Source organism: Sycon ciliatum, chromosome 7 (assembly GCF_964019385.1).
Source record: "Sycon ciliatum chromosome 7, ocSycCili1.1, whole genome shotgun sequence".
Lineage (NCBI taxonomy): Eukaryota > Metazoa > Porifera > Calcarea > Leucosolenida > Sycettidae > Sycon > Sycon ciliatum.
In genome coordinates, this window is record NC_088649.1 from 33701965 (window position 1) to 33722043 (window position 20079).

The following is a 20079-nucleotide window of genomic DNA, read 5'->3' on the forward strand; positions in this document are numbered from 1 at the left end:
AGAGAATGATCGTGTCCGTTCCCAAAGGGAACTCACAACGGCCGCTGCGTAGCGCCCGGCAATGCTATTTTATTCATGAGGTTGGATTTGTTTGTCGAGTAGGCAGTACAGTAGATGGCAGTAGTGTAGTACAGAATGGTCACATACCAGTTTCTGTCAATGCGGGCTGTGAGCAGAGCTGCTGATCCAACACGATGAAAGTACACTCTAGAACAAACGCACACACACGCACGTACGCATGCACCCCCCCCCCCCCTCCCCCCCCCCCCCCCCCCCCCCCCCACACACACACACACACAGAATTCACAAAAACATAAGTATTACTAAATTACAAGTACATGTATGTGCATTTGCGTGGCGCCAGGGAGTGGCACAAGCACACACATGTCAGGGGCGTCAGAAGGTATTTTAGTGTGGTACGGTCAGCCAAAAAGTACAATTTACTCGTGGGGGAGTGGTGGCTGAGCCGAAAATTTTGGAATTTTAGATCCCAGATCAGGTGTATTTTGTTGATTCACAGGGTATCTGGGGCAAAAAGTGGTACGGTCAATACCGTAGTGACGGTACCGTGTGCGACGACCCTGCATGTGTACACACATATACACATGCATGTCGGCACGCGCACAAACACACACACGTGCACACACACACACACACACACACACATGCACACATACACCGCGTCCACACACACGCACACATGGACACACGTACTGTCATCATCATTGCGCCAGCTTCTCTGCATCTCGTATTCCTGCTCCAGTGAGAGGGGCTCCGACGCTGTCAGTTCCTGCAGTTCACTTGACATCATCCATTCATGGTACCTGTTGGCATGGAAACATACACAAGCTACTTGTTAACATGGAAACATACACAAGCTACTTGTTAACATGGAAATATACACAAGCTACTTGTTGACATGGAAACATACACAAGCTACTCGTTGACATGGAAACATACACGAGCTATGTGTTGACATGGAAACATACACAAGCTACTTGTTGACATGCAGACATACACAAGCTACTTGTTGATGTTTCGGAGCTTGCAAGACAGCTTTCCTCCATCCTCGGACAACACTGGACACGAGCCTTATTTTGGACTTGTCAGACGCTGATTTTCCCAGAAACTTCTCCATTTTAGTGTTGATCTCACAAGTAAACTACTGACGAGCTTGAAGAACTAAACAACATCGAAGAAAGACTCGAGTATAGCGGGTGCTTTTCAAGTATCAAGGACAGTTTTCTATAATGAAGCGGATGATTTTCAAATATCGCGGACTTTTGTTCAAATCGCGGAACACAACGCGGCCGCGGAATCGCAAGTTCCCGGAGGGACGGGAAAATACAGTAAAAGGAAATTGTCGTGTCTGTTCCCGTAGGAACTCACGACAGTGGCAAACACCCGGTAAAATGAAAAAAAATCCCAAATAGGGATTCACTGGCCAGAAAAAGCCACTTCAATCAGCTGTGTGGTGTAGACCAGGTTACTTTAGTGGCGGTCAATTCACCAGCCTTGCAAGCCGTTGAATGGTGTAATCCCAGCACAAGCTGCCGTGTCTAACATAGCGTACTCGCTATCGTCGCTTCAGCGGTGGGCATGTGAGAGTCTGAAAGCGAAAGTGACTGGGTATGTACGTGTGTGCGTGTGAGCGTGCGTGTGTCTGTGCGTATACTGCAAGCATCTGGGCATCCTCGTTGCATGTTTGCTCCAATGATACAGAACACAAAAGTAGGGATTCGAATCTGCACTCAGGCACTACACCGTGACGCATTACATATACAGTCAACTTCGCTAATAACGACTGCGGATATAACGACGATTCGCGAATAACGACAGAATTTCCATGCCCGGAGCAAAGTCCCATCTAACTGTATACATTTAACTTCGGATACAACGACTATCTGAATAACGACAATTCGCGAATAACGACATGCTTTTAGTGCCCCGAGGTCATATTCACTGCTTGAATAACGACTTTCTGGGCTTTTGACAGCTATTTCAAGTACCTGTCATGCAGAAGTACCAGAACCCATGCCATGCATGGCGATGGATAAAGGCACACATGCAAGAAGATACATCCAAGGGGGGGGGGGGGTACTTTATTTTTTATTTTGTTTGCTTCTAAATACATGTTGGAGTGATCAGCACAGCTACAATGTCCTGTAGTTGTAGGTATACATGATTGTACAGTAATCATCATACATGACATGTACATGTCCCTGTAAATGGCTCCAAAATTTGCAAAAGGCTAATTTTTCCAATCTATTTCCCTTCCATATCGACTTTATAGTTCCTTTCAATTGTAATATGAAAATGGGGTGCACGTTGGCATAGAGCATGAAAAAAGCTTCATTTTGATATGCGTGTCATACTATACAAAAATATGGGTTCACATACATTCAAATGGGACTTCGGGTATAAGGACACTTCGTGAATAAGGACATTTTTCCGATGCCCCGCCGAGTGTTGTTATTCGCAAAGTCAACTGTACAGTGAAACCGGTCTAAGACGACCGCTCAAGGGACCTTCCGTACTTGGTCTCTGTACCAGGTGGTCTCCTTATCCAAGGTCACTTGACTGGAGGTAGCATCCCTTGATCCTGGTTTCAGTGGTCTCCTTGGACAGGTTGATAAATATGGTGGTAAAGACACACCTTCATTCACCTTCACCTTCATTCTCCTTGGACAGGTGGTCGCCTTATCCGAGTAATCGCCTTGACAGGTTTTACTGTACTCTTAAAAGGCTTGCCGTGCTGGCCCCATTTTCTCTAGCAAACTGCCTTTCCAGCGCACTGACTCTCCTGGTATCGTTTTCGCGCACAGGTCCGAACGAAGTTTTCTCTCATTTCAGTTCACCTCGATGGATCATCATCATCCTAGGCTTATTGGAAAGATCAGCACCAAGCGAACCCATCCTGGTAGCTCTCAGCTCAATATGCACGGCAGTGCAACTTCCACGTCCTTTCGAAACTACTTCCCCCGCCCTGGAAAGGCACAGGAACTCGATCTCACATTCTTTTTCAGTTTTTTGTTCCAGTTCAGCCGATTTTCACGATTCAACCTGTGCTGCAAAGCTGAGATCCAAGTGCTTCCTTTGGGATCCATTACGCATGCGCTGGGCCAAAGGGAAATCCCCTGGCACGCGACAGAGAACTGCAAACAAACAAAAATTCAAGATCGCTCAGTGCCGTGAATTCCGTGCTCACTCCGTGGCCACTCTGTCAATCCTTCTTCTATCGCAGAGAACGTTATATCGCTGGAAATCCAAGCTCCCGACCTTCCAAACGGTGTATCGATTGTTGCGAGGGACCTATTTTAGACGGAGTTACGAAAGTTTGTACTCTGATCCATGCCGTGCACAAACCTCATGACGTCATGACATCTAAAGACGTCATAAGTCGTTTGGGGTACAGTGCACATGACGTCTATAGACGTCATGAGCACGGAAAGGGCTAAGGCCGATTCACAATCTAACGTTTAGCGACGAGATATGCGACTTGCGACACCTGCGGCAGCAACACACGGTTCACAATCGTTTTGGTGTTTTGCTACATCCTTCATGTACTAGTTGTACTATGCACGGGCACTGCACATGCACCCCGGAGCTGCCAAGGGCAGCTACGTGATTTGAAAACTCCGTACGGCGGAACACAGATGCGCATGCAGTTTCCGTAAGACTTTCCGTGGATCGACTACGTTTTTTACTAACGTAATTACGTTATGCAAAACCTCTCTATTTGTGTATACTTTATTCACACAGTGCGAAAACGGTGGAGACAAGGTGCAATGAAACGATGAAAGTAGGAAGAAATAATGAAGAGAACAATCACTTTATTGCACATTGTCTCCACCATTTCACACTGCATGAATAAAGTACCGCATTTCCCCCATCAAACGTACACGTCTCCAATACTAGTACGTCTCCAATTGTAGTACATGTTGAGAATGGACCAAAACATATAAAAGGACACGTCTCTAGTAATAGTACATGCCGGAATGATGTGATGGGCATTACTGGGGTACAGGTACTATGGCCCACCTTACTTCGTTTTTCTTACCCGGTTATCATCTTTGTGTCTTTCTACACTGTTCCTGACCATGGTTGGATGTATGAGTTGTTTGCCACCCAATCTAGGCACTCAATCTTTCCAGAAACAACAAAAGTCCACGTCTCCAATACCAGTACAGTCTCCTATAGTAGTACAGGGCTATGCTATGCTTCTCTTGCTCTCTGATCACATGTGACGTCATCATTAAGTGATTTGTTTTCCAATCCTCCGCGCGCCGCCATGCAAATTGTATTTTTGTTCGCCCGTAAAAGAGGCTTTAATTATTTATAAAAAATAAAAATAAATAGTAGTACAGGGCAGACCACCTTTTGAAAAAATAAAAGTACTGTACAGCTGTTGAGTCACCTCCACCATTACACTGCGCTCATTTTCTTCAATGGCCGAGAGCTCTGTCGCACCCTGAAGTACTGTACAGTTATTGGGGATAATACGGTATACACATTAATTTTAATGTCGATTCAGCTTGTGGTAATCATCTAGTTTAGGGTCCCAAATTATTTCACACTTTCCCAGTGTTCTGCGTACTTTCTATGTACTTGAGAGCGTGGTTGAGTGTGTTTCGAAGTTTGGTGTCCTTAGAGTTGTTTCCTTTGACTTTGTGGTAATGGTGGGGCGTCCCGGTGCGCCGATACGGATTGTCCCTCAGGGAGACATACTAAAATAATGATGCAATTTTGATGGAGCAGTGGACCGTGTTCACCCTTGTGCCGATCTTTTCCAGGACCCAACTTGGCCAACTCGAGTTCCTTGCCGCTCGGCGCTTTATCAGGAACGAAATGCTCTGTGACACATGTGGTGCGCGATGTGGCCTCACTAAGACTAAGAGGCAGGAAAGCCACGATGAGTTTCGCTGGTGATGCTGACCTTGCCACTATGTCAAGAGCGTTCGCAGTGGTTCCTTCTTCTGATAAAAAATCCATATCGACAGCTACTGTGTTTTTGATCTTGATTTGCAAATGTCTGGGGTTGACACGCTCTCACGTAGACTCTACGTACACAGAAAGTACACAGAACGCTGGGAAAGTGCGAAATAATTTGAGACCCTAAACTAGATGATTACCCAGCTTGTCTTTAAGTTAATTGATTGCGATACTGAATACAAATCCACAATCGATCCCATGTAGTGTGCGCGCGCGCGTGTGTGTGTGTGTGCGCGCGTGTGTGTGCGTGTGTGCGTGTGTGTGACATGAGTACCACAATCATCTGTCTTTTAGTGTCTTAGAACATTGCTCTTACTTGCATACGTGTTTGCTTTCGTACGGCACCAGCACAACTCGCTCGCCAACAAGGACCGTGTCCTGGTTCACCTTCATCGTCACTACTAGTACTACAGAGCTCAGCTGCGCAAAACACTTTCTTTCAGTATACAGTACTAATAATACGCTAGGGATATGATAATGAAAGGCACGGCCAGATTTTCCATCTAGACCAGGCCAGGTAGGTAGACTACACTCTATTTTTTGACTTGAAGTATGAATGTTTGCTCAAATGAAATGAAGCCCTTTTCTGTGTTGTTTTTGAAATAGCACGTAGTCTGAGCGTGCCACATCATCACGGCACATACACGGCTGTTACGACAGTACAAAACGGGCCCACTTGGTTTTTGTACAGGAGATGGCGCTTCCCGGGACTTTCCCGTTCTCAACGTTCAAAATTTGTACTCAAGGAGGTGTATTTTGAACGCAATCTCTGCTCAGTTGGGTCTCCAAAGCACCACTTCTGATCACCGCGTCGAGCTGTCCTCGCGGCTACAGTTGCGCAACATCCTGACCATGCTTCGCCAAAGAAAAAAGTAGTGAATTTGAGCTTTCCTTCGCTGAGAAAAGCCATTCTTCATGGAAATTTGTCTCTGAAGTTGTTGCCGTTCGATCGTTCTAGTCACCGAAGTTTGTTGCCTCCTTGAGGTGCTCAACGAGTTTTCGTCACGTCAAGGGTAGTTTTGCCGAGGAGAAGAGTATCTGTGTAGCTGTTTTTTGTTACTGCTGGGGCCCCGCTGATTCCTTGTTGGCCCCGCTGGGTCCAAATCTCTAGCAACATTTAGTGGAAATTGTTATTTATTCAGTGGATTTGAAATGGAAAAACACCAAGAAAAGTTACAGCTGGTATGCAGGTTAGGCGGTGAAAAGTTGTGTAGTACTAGCCGTGGAACTCAGCACCTTGTGAGAGATCATGCGAAAGCCATTGAATCTGTGCTGAGTATTAATGGTTGTGTGATGACCAAAAAACTCATGCATATGAATATGCATGTAGCTCCAGCCTCATCCAGTCTGCATTTAGACGATGCAACAATTGGCATGGATATTCCCCTGATGAAACTGTACGACATTGCATCACCGCCATACAAAGCAATTGCTGACTTGCTGCCGGAACGCTTTAAATACAGAGTTCGTTGCAGCAGGTGCCAACTTGCAGCACGCATGGCGGTACAACGTGATTAGAAAAGCCATTCTTCCTGTTGAGCTGCAAGACGTGTGTATTCCTGTGCTCCACCTAGATCTAAGGATTTATCCCTGGATTTACGGTGCACTTTGTGCTGACGCACATCAAATCGATATTGCACTGAGCAAATGTATGTTTCTTGCTGCAGATAACAGTGACTCTGCAGCGTTTACAGCACCTATCAATGCCTACAAGAACGTACACCACACAGCAACACAACAACTACACCTACGGTCAGAAGCACAAAAGCATTCTTAGTCAGCTGCAGTTTGTGACGCTACAAGAACGTACACGACACAGCAACACAACAACTACACCTACAGTCAGAAGCACAAAGCATTCTTAGGCAGCTGCAGTGTGTGACGCTGCACATTCAGCAGCAGGAAGTAGTGGCTGCTGGCTTGCAGACTGTGGCATCAAATCTGCACTTCCTATGGAAGGAGAAAGAAAAGGAACTCAATTTGATGAATGAGAGGTGATGTGGCTCGAAAAGAGCATGAGAAATTAACAGTAAAAGATTTTTAAAAAAAGCAGCTGGCCCGTGCGTAACTTCCTTGGAAGCAGTACTGCCACAGTACCAAATAAAGCGGCAAGCATATCACTCCGGAGCATTTGTCGGCAACCACATACACCGTGCGTTGAAACCGGATGTCATTGCTGCCCTCACTTCTGCTCCCCTTACAGTCGTGCAGAGCCGCACACCTGCGGACAGCGGCGAGGTTCAGCTGCTTGCCCAGGCAAAGTCCTTGAGAGATCGCTACTCGAGACTCTTCACAGAGTATGCAGCATGTCGCAAGCTGTTCAGCGGCAAGCTGGTTTTTACAACAGCAACAAGGCAGGTTCTGGGTGATGCCATCCACACCTTCATGGCCACCTGCAGAGCGGAGGTTCTGGCACGCAAGTTAGGCAATGTGACTCCTAAGCTTCACCTTCTCGAGTGCCATGTCCTTCCTTGTACAGGGTTGAAATTAATTCTTGCTGATCTGTTCGGCCACACACTCTGAGCTCCTCTGATGAGACCTAACAAGGGTGAAATTAATTCTTGCTGATCTGTTCGGCCACACACTCTGAGCTCCTCTGATGAGACCTAACAAGGTCAAGTAATTCTTGCTGATCTGTTCGGCCACACACTCTGAGCTCCGCTGATGAGACCTAACAAGGTCGAAATTAATTCTTGCTGATCTGTTCGGCCACACACTCTGAGCTCCCCTGATGAGACCTAACACTGTAACAGGGTTGAAACTAATTCTTGCTGATCTGTTCGGCCACACACTGTGAACTCCGCTGATGAGACCTAACAAGGTCGAAACAGCTATAGCTGTCCGGAGATTGAGTAAACTTGACAAAAAGTTCTCCTCCGATCCGAGGCGCCTAGGCGCAGGTCGTCATTTTGCGACACACTGTGAACTCCGCTGATGAGACCTAACAAGGTCGAAACAGCTATAGCTGTCCGGAGATTGAGTAAACTTGACAAAAAGTTCTCCTCCGATCCGAGGCGCCTAGGCGCAGGTCGTCATTTTGCGAAAGAGTCCTGCGAAGCACATCTCCTTTATCTGCTACTGAGCGGTATCCGTTGCACTTCGCGGAGCACAGCTGCCTCCAACAACATTTTTTGACGAGCAAGAGACTGAAGAGACGAAATCCATAAAAGTACTATTTCAAGTATTCGAAGTGACTGAACCTTTTCTTTCTGCAGAAATGATCATGAAAATTTGAAAAATGCGATGAGCGTACCCACGCTTTCCGTGTGACCTCTGTTGCCAGGGGCGTTGCTACAGGTCGCCGCCATCTTGCCAAGTGACCTCCCCGTAACAGCCGTGACATAATGACATAATTATAATATGCATCCATATCCCGGCCGCGCCATGGCATGGACCATGCATGGCCGGCCTGGCCAGCTGGCCAGCTGGATCGACTCGGCTACGTAGCTAGGCGCACATGCGTGGACGGGCATACTCCTACATGTATTTTGTTTGCCCCTGCCGTTCGTGTACTTGTCTCCGTGGCGCAATCGGTTAGCGCGTTCGGCTGTTAACCGAAAGGTTGGTGGTTCAAGCCCACCCGGGGACGGGTTTACTTTTTTCTTCTTCTTCTTTTGTCTTTTCACGACAACAAGTCGAGCTTCCCTGTAGCGAAACGAAAAACAAGAGTATACCAGTCCTGTAGTTCCCACCGTCAACCAGGGAGTATAAGAAATGAAAATACATGATTGTACTATACTACTGTATTATTATTTCTCTACTCTACTCTGTCAACAAACAAAAGGAAATCAATCGTTTGCCAGCAGAGAAGTTTGCTTTTGTACGAGCTTTTGTAGGTGCTTTATTTTTAGGAGGAGAGCAGTGCAGTGCTAGCAAGAGTACATAACCTGGGGGTTATCAATGGTTATGTACTCTTGGTGCTACTGCTAGTGACAGTAGTGATGAAGAAATGGGAGAGAAAAAAAACTATCTCGTCCCCGGGTGGGCTTGAACCACCAACCTTTCGGTTAACAGCCGAACGCGCTAACCGATTGCGCCACGGAGACAAGTACGGAAGGGGCGCCGCCACAAGTGGCAATAGGTAAAACTCATTCCGATTCCAGGATTCAAACATGTAGGCGTTCCCGGAACGGCGCCCTGTTCCGGATCATTCCAAACGAACACGGAGTGCGTGTTCGTTTTGAATGATCCGGAATAAGGTCTGGGAGCACCAGAAAAAAAAGAAACGAGAAAAAAAAAGAAGCAGCGGAAACAGTGGCGGCTGCTGCTGCTTTTTAGTCACACCCAAGTCCAAGAACAAGAGTCAAGACCGTGATGAGTCAAAGAGAACGCACACAAGCACTATAGTTGCACACGCGCACAAACACACTTATCGTATGACTTGACACGAATCGCCGATGTCATACGAGTTGAGACGGCAAAGCATGGCGTTGTCTCCTATCTTAGAGCAGAGCATCGCTTTGCAAGAAAAGAATGATTTTTTTAATACAGTCATTAAAAAAAGAAGGAGAATTCACGGTTCGCGAGAGACTCGCCTGGAGACCGAATGTTCTGCATCCGCTGGGACGCCACCACCCTCAAAGATCAAGGCGCAGATGCAGCTCCTAAAGCGGTGGAAGGTGAGTAGATCAGACCCACCATTTGTTTTGTTTTTTTAAAGAAAGCTGTAACCAAAGAATGGCCTTGAGAATGACTTGCAACACAAGCCACCAGTCAGCAGGACCTTGGCAACGGCAATGCCCGAAACGATGTACAACGATACTCGAACGGACGGTGCGGTGAAGTTGCAGTGTGACGCGACGCTGCTCAGCGCAGCCATTGCTGAACCCACTCATGCTGTGGCTGCTGTTGCTACCGGTACACGTACAACAGAACAGCGTGAAAAGGCATTCGGAATTGTGAAGAATGTTTTTGTAGCAAATTTTGTAGCAAAAAAATGCAGACCAAGTCGAGGACTCTGGCAAACGGAACTACGGCAAAAAAATAACTCCTGGAAAATCCAACGTGAAATGAGCGCCACCCACGCACAACACTGGTGACACGCAAGATACACGATCGGAGCACACACCACGGGCAAGCAGCTGAGAAAGAGACACAGGAACAAATGAACGAGATACGCGAGGGAGGGCTCTAGTGCATCTACCGACACGTTCCGTGCCAGGAACATCACAACAGAACAGTCCTGGCGATGCCTACAAGCAGGAAAGCAGATTCTCAGCAAACCGAGCGACACCGCAGGTCCTGGCGGCGGCGGACATTGTCGTTGGCGGTACAAGCCACAACCGTCCATACAAGCAGAAGGTTGGCAGCACGACACAACGTAAACGAAAATAATTTTGTGACACAGTTTTACAACCGATCGGGCTCTCTGGAGCAGACACGCCACGTTTTCAGGCGGCACTCGTACACACGGCAAACTGCATTCTGATTGAACGCAACTGCGCGCCGCACTGCTCTGTTGCACTGCTGTGGCAGGTGCTAATTGTACGAATGTATGCATTGCGAGCAAGCAAGCCGAATCTCCACTGTACACATAATTATGCTGTAGCGTTGGGAGTTCACACTAGCTGCAGGCTGCGGCAGGTGCTAATTGCGTGCACGAATTGTGAACAAGCCAAATCTCCACTGTACAGATACGCTGTGGCGTTGGCAGTTCACACTAGCTTCTGCATGCACCAGTGTCTGCAGGCGCAACTCGCGAGTCACGCCAGTGACATCCAGGACAGGTCTAGAGTGCACTACGTTGTGGTACTGGCCGCGAGCACATGCATCAGCACGCCGCTTCCACACAGGCACGCTGCAGCAAGCACAGCCGTCCTCCGGGCATAAGCTCGAGACGGCACCCAGCAACAACATCAGTGGGCTGTAGATCTACCGGCCTGGCGAGCTGAGCTTGCATGCGGGTGGATACAACCGGTCGCCGTCAACGCACGTTGAAATTGGCCAGCTCTGATTCTGCCTACGCCACTTGGCTGCGCGGTGATCAGCACACATCGCTGACTGATCCCATTAGACCATCTGTGACACTAGTGTTTTGGCAAGGCAACAGAAGCAGACCAGCAGGTCGCCTAACGGTATGCTCCTCTGCCGCATGGGAAGCGAGCAAGACTGCCATGCCACAATGTCCTGTAAGACATGCCGTTCGATGGTCCTCCAACACCATGTTGTCCCAGTGACATCATTCATTCGATGGTCCGCCAAGTCCAACAGCCAGCCATAACATCATGGTGACATCACTACACGTATACTATGACATCATCACGACGTCGCCGTCGACCCGCCATACTATTACCCAGGCGTCGTCTACTTCTTCCTGGAGCCGCACTTGAAATGCATGACGTCGCCATCGGCAACCTTGTACTCCTTGCCCTGGCGCCGCTGCTTGCCGGCCGCCTTCACTGCCGCCTCGTCACCGTGCTGGATGACGTCGTCGTACGAGCACACCTCCGCCAGGATGAATGTCTTCTCGAAGTCGGTGTGTATGCGGCCCGCGGCCTGCGCCGCCTTGCAGTGCATGTGTACCGGCCAGGCGCGCACCTCGTCCGCGCCGACCGTGAAGAACGAGATCAGGTTGAGGCAGCGGAAGCCGGCGCGGACCGCCGCGGGCACAGCGCTTTCGGCGAGCGCCTCCTCCACGCCGTCCAGCACCTCCTGCTCATACTGCACGCTAAACGGGATGACAAGCGGCCGCCCGCTGTCGCGCCTGCCCACGTATTCCTCCACCGCACTCAGATACTTGTACTCACCGGCTACGTACTCGTCCTTGCTGACGTTCAGGATGTATATCGCCGGCTTCGCCGTGAGAAGGAAGTGTGGGTTGAGCGCACGCACTTCCGCCTCGCTCCACTCACCATTGCGCACGTCCGCAGTGCCGTTCTCCAGAAACGAGTGCGCTTTGAGTAGCGTGTCGTACTCGGTCTTGGCCACCGCGTCCTTCTTGATCTTCATCTTCAGGCCCGGCAGCCGCGTCTCCAGGTACTCCAGGTCCTTGAGGCGCAGCTCCTGGGCGATGATCTCCAGGTCGCGTACCGGGTCCACCGTGCCTTCCACGTGCGACACGTCAATGCTGTCGAAGCCTCGGCACAGGTGGTAGATGCCGTCGACGGCGCTGATGTGATTCAGGAACGCATTGCCCAGCCCCTTGCCCTCGTGCGCGCCCTTCACCAGCCCGGCGATGTCGGTCACGTGGAGGTAGGATGGCGTGCGCTTCTGCGGCTTGTACATCTCGCACAGCTTGTCCAGCCGGGCATCCGGGACGGCCACTCTGCCGTCGTTGGGGTCAATCGTGCAGAACGGGTAGTTCTCCGCCTTCGCCTTGCCATTGGTGACCAGGTTGAAGAAGGATGATTTGCCTACATTGGGCACGCCGACCACGCCACATTTCAAGCTGTTGCCAACCTTTCCAAATGTAACCTTCTCCTCGGCTGCTTGATCGCCTTTCTTGGACGAACGACTAGCAAATCGGATATAGGCGAGCGCCACGCTCCTGCCTCTGCATAATTTACGCCTGAGGAACACATCCATTGTGACCTGAAACGTTCTTGCCAACTACAGTCAGTGCTCGTTGCTGTGCAAACTACTGTACTCGTACTAAAAATATTGTAATTGCTTCCCAGAAACGTAAACAGACAGAGAGAATGAAAATACGATGTTCAAAAAAATAATTGTTGCGATACGGTGTTCGATCTGCTTTGATGATCTCACGTGATCCTTTTGCCAAAATTAAAAAAAAATTAAAGTCCGGAGCCACGACGTCATTTTTATCCCTCCACACCGCATGCCGCAGATGCACCATGACACACGTCTTGTTGAAAATGAAGCTGGCATGCAGTGGTATTGCCTTGTGCTAGCATGCTTCAGGTTGTTTCTTTGGAGCACACACACGTCCATGGCTGTTTAGTTCCTTCAGCTACTAGTAGTATGTGGTGCTTCGTGAAAGTGTTACTATGATCGTGGAGTAACCTGTGTGCTGCCTCAGAACTAAAAAATTTGTACTTCGCCAGTGAACGTCTTTCCCTTTCGAATTCGTAGTTGTTTCTGCTTCCTGCCACGAATTTCATAAAAAAATAATTGTTGTCTATTGATTTGAGTATTTTGAAAAGTACGCTCGCCTTCCTGATCTTGACCGGCAATGGCCGTCGCTGCCGACAGCGTGCCCCGGTCAAAGACCTCCAGTACTCAATTCGCAGACATAGCCCGTCACCATATTATCTCCACGGCTGGTGTTGATCGTGAAGGTCGCCAGGTCGTGGTTTTCTTCGCCCATCGACTGCCAGCCAAGGAGGAGATCGATCATGAGCGTTTACTTGAGTATATGTTCCACACGTTGGACAATATCGTGGAAAGCGACTACACACTGGTCTACTTTCACCATGGACTCCGATCCAGTAATAAGCCAGGTACAGTGCATTCCAGATGATCAGTGTTGTGTGTCAAGTGGAAGACATAATTATGCACGTACATTTCCTGCTGCCCTGGGCTGCGTGTGTGTGTGTGTGTGTGCGTGTGGCAGGGTGTGTGCGTGTGGCAGGGTGTGTGCGTGTGGCAGGGTGTGTGTGTGTGTGTGGGCGGGGGGGTTATTGTGCACCACATCGTAAACACAGGTGCGGTCTACTTGCGGTAAGTCACTCACTTTGTTGTAGCGAGCTCGTGATTAGCCCCGCACTTTTGGAATCCTGACGGTATTTGCTGATCATGACTCCACTACGTACTCACAATAAGTCCCGCATTTTGGTCTCCAAGATTGGGCGTGCCACATATCAAGAGTAGACTGCAGTAACTATGTTTACGATGTGGTGAGCATGATAGACCTCCCCACGGCCCATTATCAACCTCATCTCTCATCTCTTATCTCTCTCTCACTTTCTCTCATTCACTCTTTGCTCTCTCTCTCTCTCTCTCTCTCTCTCTCTCTCTCTCTCTCTCTCTCTCTCTCTCTCTCTCTCTCTCTCTCTCTCTCTCTCTCTCTCTCTCTCACTCTCACTTTCTCTCTCTCTCTCTCTCATTCACTCTCTGCTCTCTCTCTCTCTCTCTCTCTCTCTCTCTCTCTCTCTCTCTCTCTCTCTCTCTCTCTCTCTCTCTCTCTCCATTCACTCTCTGCTCTCTCTCTCTCTCTCTCTCTCTCTCTCTCTCTCTCTCTCTCTCTCTCTCTCTCTCTCTCTCTCTCTCTCTCTCTCTCTCGCCAGGCATGAAGTGGGCAATACGTGTGTACCGGGAGCTCGACCGCAGCTACAAGAAGAACGTCAAGAAGATGATCATCATGCATCCGACGTCGTTCGTGCGCATACTCCTCACCGCGTTCAAGCCGGTCGTCAGCGTCAAGTTCGGTCGCAAGCTGGCCATGATGTCTCGCCTCTCGGAGCTCGAGACGGTGCTGTACCTGGACCAGCTGGAGGTGCCCGACGCCATCAAGCAGTACGACCGCACGCTGGAGAAGTCGCAGGTGACGGCCGGCCGGAGCGACGCCGCGCACTTCTACAACCGCATGACCAGTGGTGCTGGTGGCAGTACGGGTGGCAAGGTGTTTGGCGTACCACCGTGTGTGCTTGCCGAGCAAAACGGCGGCGATCCGGTTCTGCCCATGCTCGTCGACTGTGCCAGGCACGTCCGTAGTAACGCCGATCGCACTGTCGGGATTTTCCGCCGCTCCGCCAACAGTAACGAGGTCAGTGGTGGCGGTGTGTGGGGGGGGGGGGGGGGTGTTGTGTGTGTACGCGTGTATGGTGTGTGTGTGTGTGTGTGTGTGTTAATGTGTGTGCGAGCACTCGTGCTTGTACTTGCGTGCATGCTTGTGTGTGTGTGTGGTTGTGGTTGTGGTGATGGGAAGAAGTGTTTCCCCAAGACCTTACATGTGCCATGCATTGGAGCCCACATGTATGTTATCTTATGTCAGGGATGAATTTATCCGGTATCGCATCGCAGGTTGCTATTCAAAATCGATCGAGTGCGACTCAAAAATCACAGCGACTCGCAGGAAACTGCGATGCATAAACGGCACTGCGTACTAGCTCGCGCAGTCAGTAAAAATGATGCTGTGACTGTGTCGTACACTCACCATGCTCACTACACCTGTACAGTGCACGGACCCCGTTTTTTTCTCGGGAAGGTGTGATTTCTAGTACATGTACCTGTGAACTGTGGCTGGCTCCGCGTGCACATACCGACTGCATGTACTGGTGTCCTACTTGAACTACACGTACCACTGTCTTTGCGTGGCTTTGATTCAGTAAAAAATTAGTTCAGTAAGTTCATGTACTTTCCGTACAGACAAGCATCATCTTTCCTCCACGATCCCGGCGGAGGTATTGTTTTTTCTTCTTTCTGGTTCACGTACCTCTTTTCGTGATAGCTTTCTGCTTGTAGCCAGTCGGCCTTTCTGGCGGTGAGGAAATTCTGGAATCACGTTCGTCCTTCTCTCTGACAATTGTCCAAGCTGTAGTTTTTGTCTAGTCTGGTTCTGCCTCCAACATGTCTGTACGACAGAGTACCTTTGAGAAGTGGGTGGCAGAGGTCGATGTCGAGAAGAAATGGCTTCGTTCTGAGAAAGCAACAGGTGCAGCGGTGACGCTAATTTTATGTGAAATAACGGTCCTGGATGGGCTTTTTCGTGGAAGAAAAAGTGCTAATCAAAAATCAAGGACTGCTACGCATTTTGGCGTTTGCGTCGCGAAAACTGCTATGCAAAAAAATGACAGTAAATTCATCCCTGTATGTTCTGTTCTGTTACGTTATGTTATGTTATGTTACGTTATGTTATGTTATGTTACGTTACGTTATGTTATGTTATGTTACGTTATGTTACGTTACGTTATGTTATGTTACTGTATAACACCTTTATTTCGGTGTAATTTAAATTTCGGTAACTTCGGTACTGGTCCTGGATCACCTAATTTAACATTACACCTAAATTTTCCGAAATACCAAAATATGTAAAAATCACTGTCAAATTAAAAAAATCAACTACATGTGTAGTTGTAACTTACTTGTATACTGGTATACCGGTAGTACATTGTACATACATAACATGTATGCATATGTGGAGCCTTTTGGCCTTGGCGGAGATATTAGTGCAAGAGCGTTTTTTTTTTTTTTTTTTTTTTTTTTTCTTTTTTTTTTTTTTTTTTTGGTGCCATGCATACCGAATTTATCCTTACACCGAAAGGTCAGGGGTTGGCTTTTACCGAAATTTTACTACACCGAAAATAAGGTGATATACAGTATGTTATGTTATGTTACGTTATGTTACGTTATGTTATGCCGTAGTAGTGTCTTGTATTGCAGTACTGTTGGTCGCCGAAGAACGGGGGGGGGGAGGGGGGGGGTCAGCCTCCTAGCCTAGACCGTTCCTATTTTGATGTACTGCTCAGTCGAGTCCTCGCGTCTACATTGGTATGCTGTGCTTGGTGAAATTCTGGCCTGGCCGTTCTTCGGCGCCCGCCAGTACTGTAAAGCATGTGTTGAATACATGTGTTGGTGTCATGTTCAAGATGCACTGTCTGCAGATAAGTAAATAGTCTACCTAAAGAGGTTTAATTGTAGTTGGCTGCTCTGCACAGCAAGAGATGTGCGGGCAGAGCATTTTTGGCCGGATTTCATTTAGCGCAACTGTTCCACATCAGTTCCACTGTATTTTGAAAAAGCCGTGCAAGCTGCGTACCTGCTTGCCCGTGAATGCGAGAGAACTACGACATCTGTCTTCTCTTCTGACTCTTTGGTGTGTGTCTGTGTGTGTGTCTGTGTGCGTGTCTGTCTCTCGTGTGTGTCCCATATGGTGCAGTGGTATGTGCAGCGATTTCCAATCGATAGATTGCGGGTTCGATTCCCGACGATTATGGTCACACACGTCTTTCTTCTCTTCTCAGGCTCTTCCTGACTTTCCTTTCATTGTCCTGGGTGGTTACCAACAGCCAGTGCATGCCGGAGTATGTGGTGTGATGTGTGTGCGGGAAAAAATTGAAAAGACCAAAAATAGGGATTCACTGGCCAGAGAAAGTCACTTCAAAATAGCTGTATGGTGTAGACCAGGCTGAATAGTGACGGTCAATTCTTCAGCCTTGCAAGCTGTTGAATGGTGCAATCCCAGCACAAGTTGCTATGGCTTCTGCCGTAGCATTGCTATCATCGCCTCCGGCGATGGGCGTCAAAGGTCAAAGGTCAAAGGTCTGTCTCTCTGTGTGTTTTCCCGTGTGTACATATGTATGTGCCTGTGCACCATGCAGTTGAAGGACACCAAGATGGCGTACGAGGCTGGCAAGACCGTGGACGTCGACAGCATGGATGTGCACACGGCCGCCTGCCTACTCAAGCTGTTCGTGCGCGAGCTGCCCGAACCGCTGCTGACGTACGCGCTCTACGAGCCCGTCATCGATCCCAACATTGATTTCATGGAGAGTCATCGTGTGACATTCATCGCCGACCTGCTCAGCCGCCTGCCCGACTCCAACCTTCGCCTGCTGCTCTTCATCCTAGACTTGTTAGTGGCCATATCCGAGTTTGAAGCGACCAATCTTATGTCCAAGCCGAATCTGGCCACCGTCTTCGGGCCCAACCTGCTCTGGTCCAACAAAGCTGCGGCCAGTCTGGACACGATGAAGAGTATCAATCACTTCTTACTGGCTATGCTGGAGAACTACACGCGGCTCAAGGATTTGCTTTAGACCTACCTGTCAGTGCTCTGCCAGCTGTATACACCGTGCAGCGTCTATGCTTCGAGCCGGACGTTGTAACGCTTGAGCACTGTTGTGCAGCGATCGAGCTGCGTCTGAGCTGCTCGCGTTTTCGTCCGATCTCCGCCTGCTCTGGCCGGTTAGGGTGCTCTCAGGGCGTCGCGTGTCGTTGGAGCTGAGTGTGTGTGCGTGTGCGTGTGAGGAATTCCGTCGTCCACTCTTGATTGGCCGTCCCACTCGGATCCAGTTGTAGGCTCTCAAAGCTGGGAGTAGTGGGTGTTCTGTGCAGTTCACAAGCCGCTTAGTGTTTCTCGCTTCACGATAACTTTGCCAGAGCTGTTGGTGCCAAATTCAAGTGTGTTGTGCTAATTTTGCTTGAGTTTTGATGGCCAAATTTTAATTTCCAGTGCCGTGCCGACGATAACTTGAGCCTCTGCGTTTTATCTTGCTCTCTTGTCTACTTGATAAGCACTACAGCTTCATGTCCCTCTTTTCTCTCTCTATCTCTCCTCTCTCTCCGTCCCCTCCGCCCCATATTGCCATCGTTCCTGCAGCACCTGCTGTCGCGTGTGCCCTCCCAGCCAGCCAGCCGAAACCGTCCTCCATGTGTTGAAGCTGAAAGTTAATTTTGTGACCCCGGTGGCAATTGTCCACTGACACAGAAGTCCATCCGTAATAGCCTCACCGCATGCACCATGCACCTACCCCACGTTGCTGTTTTCTATACCCTCTCCTCTTTCAACCCTCCCCGGCAGCAGCTAAATGCTTAGCCCAAACGTTCTATGTCAGCCCTATCCGGATCATTCACTAAATTACTCTCCTCCTGCGCATTTCCGTTAGCCGTACTTGCTACTTGCAGGCCCTGTCCAGCCAGTCATAACAGAAAGTAGTCCTCTCTCCATCTCTCTGTCTCTCTCTCTGTCTCTCTCTGTCTCTCTCTCTCTCTCTCTCTCTCTCTCTCTCTCTCTCTCTCTCTCTCTCTCTCTCTCTCTCTCTCTCTCTCTCTCTCTCTCTCTCTCTGTCTCTCTTTCTCTCTCTCTCTCTCTCTCTCTCTCTCTCTCTCTCTCTCTCTCTCTCTCTCTCTCTCTCTCTCTCTCTCTCTCTCTCCATCTCTCCATCTCTCTCTCTCTCTCTCTCTCTCTCTCTCTCTCTCTCTCTCAATCAGTAATGATTTATCCGCTCACCCGTCTTATGTTAGTCTCACTGATCTGTTTTTATCAAGCTAGAGTCAGTGATATTTTCTTTTTTTTCTTTTTTTTAAATTCTCTCCTCTCACTTACCGTATAGAACTAGGCTTTAGACCCAAACCACAGACTATACTAATTAATGGTCAGTCCGCGTGTCTGGGTGTTGTGATAACTGACTTCAAGCATGCGTGTACGTATGTATGTGCTGTGTGTGTGTGTGTGTGTGTGTGTGGCCAGAAAAAGTCACTTCATAGCTGTGTGGTGTAGACCAGGCTGAATAGTGGCGGTCAATTCTTCAGCCTTGCAAGTTGTTGAATGGTGCAATCCCAGCACAAGCTGCTATGGCTTCTGCTGTAGCATCGCTATCATCGCCTTCGGCGATGGGCGTCCAATGGTGTGTGTGTGTCCCCCATATGGTGCAGTGGTATGTGCAGTCGATTTCCAATGGACCTTTTGCACGTTGTACAGATGTACTAAGTTCAGTTCTAGGGTCGTAGGCGTGTACAGACCTAGTTGGGTGTTCATTGTGTGCTATCAAGATTCAAGAGTACTGCATTTTCCGGAGTATAGTGCGCACTTTAGATGTGCTATTTTAGGCCCTAAATCGCAGGTGCGCACTATGCTCCGAATATGAAATGCATATACTTCAATGAAGATTGAAGTGCGCACCCCCAATGAAGATTGGGGGTGCGCGTTATACAAAGGTGCGCACTATGCTCCGAAAAATACGGTACATAAACCGGTTTACGTACTGTTGGTGCTATGCATGCGCATTTGACCAATTTTAGCCTCATAATTAATGGCACATAATCGCTTTTCCAGCTTCTTCACTTTGGTTAGAACTAATGACTAGCTAGATCTTTGTCAGAAAAGGTTTCGTTTGAAATACCTTCAGGGCCCATTTCTTAGTGGAAATAGCAGAAAACCTGCCCTAACCGGTCGCCCCGCACCTGGTGACGAAGAGCGCGCCATACTGTCCCTCCCATGTCGAGAAGGTGGTCTTGGTCTCATTTATCCGAGGTTTTTTCCACGGCCCAACACTAGTACAATATGTCTGTCGCTGTCACCAACATCCTCCTGAGCCGGATACTGGACCAAGACACCAACATGGACTAAGTGCCTTCCATCCATGCTGCGAAGCTAACTGCAGCAGCAGCAACCAGGAGAGCCGCTCGAGACCGGGCCAGTCAGCTCCTGGCCACTTGTGATGCGCCCACCAAGCGAACCCTGGGGAT

General features: G+C 48.9%; 3 protein-coding genes and 2 non-coding genes across 5 annotated transcripts in view; 2 read left to right on the forward strand and 3 right to left on the reverse strand.

Moving 5' to 3' along the window:
* The window catches only part of LOC135821374 (N-acetyltransferase 9-like protein), an 11527-nt gene extending 6002 nt beyond the window's left edge, over positions 1 to 5525 (reverse strand). The window contains exons 1-3 of the mRNA XM_065334444.1: positions 5309 to 5525; positions 715 to 824; positions 148 to 207 (exon numbers count right to left, since the gene is read on the reverse strand). Coding sequence (XP_065190516.1) covers positions 148 to 207; positions 715 to 824; positions 5309 to 5385 — 247 coding nt within the window. The 5' untranslated portion in view covers positions 5386 to 5525. The remainder of the gene's footprint in view (positions 1 to 147; positions 208 to 714; positions 825 to 5308) is intronic.
* Positions 5526 to 8507: 2982 nt separating this feature from the next.
* Trnan-guu (transfer RNA asparagine (anticodon GUU)) lies at positions 8508 to 8581 on the forward strand. Its single transcript has one exon. It is a non-coding gene; the product is annotated as a tRNA-Asn (tRNA).
* Positions 8582 to 8964: 383 nt separating this feature from the next.
* Positions 8965 to 9038, reverse strand: Trnan-guu (transfer RNA asparagine (anticodon GUU)). Its single transcript has one exon. It is a non-coding gene; the product is annotated as a tRNA-Asn (tRNA).
* Positions 9039 to 9287: 249 nt separating this feature from the next.
* LOC135821375 (obg-like ATPase 1) lies at positions 9288 to 12622 on the reverse strand. The gene has a single exon (XM_065334445.1). It carries the CDS (start codon positions 12514 to 12516, stop codon positions 11296 to 11298), a length of 1221 nt encoding a protein of 406 aa, XP_065190517.1. The 5' UTR covers positions 12517 to 12622; the 3' UTR covers positions 9288 to 11295.
* A 190-nt stretch (positions 12623 to 12812) lies between these two features.
* On the forward strand, positions 12813 to 18990 carry LOC135821376 (rho GTPase-activating protein 1-like). Its single transcript, XM_065334447.1, has 3 exons — positions 12813 to 13391; positions 14178 to 14656; positions 17211 to 18990. Exons 1-3 carry the CDS (start codon positions 13124 to 13126, stop codon positions 17646 to 17648), a joined length of 1185 nt encoding a protein of 394 aa, XP_065190519.1. The 5' UTR covers positions 12813 to 13123; the 3' UTR covers positions 17649 to 18990.
* The last annotated feature ends 1089 nt before the right edge of the window (positions 18991 to 20079 follow it).

Bases quoted from the DNA above. Each gene is read 5' to 3' on its own strand.
- LOC135821375 (XM_065334445.1), bottom strand. From the start codon at position 12,516: ATGGATGTGTTCCTCAGGCGTAAATTATGCAGAGGCAGGAGCGTGGCG.
- LOC135821376 (XM_065334447.1), top strand. From the start codon at position 13,124: ATGGCCGTCGCTGCCGACAGCGTGCCCCGGTCAAAGACCTCCAGTACT. The intron at 13,392-14,177 runs GTACAGTGCATT...CTCTCTCGCCAG, and splicing joins CCGATCCAGTAATAAGCCAG to GCATGAAGTGGGCAATACGT. The intron at 14,657-17,210 runs GTCAGTGGTGGC...TGCACCATGCAG, and splicing joins GCTCCGCCAACAGTAACGAG to TTGAAGGACACCAAGATGGC.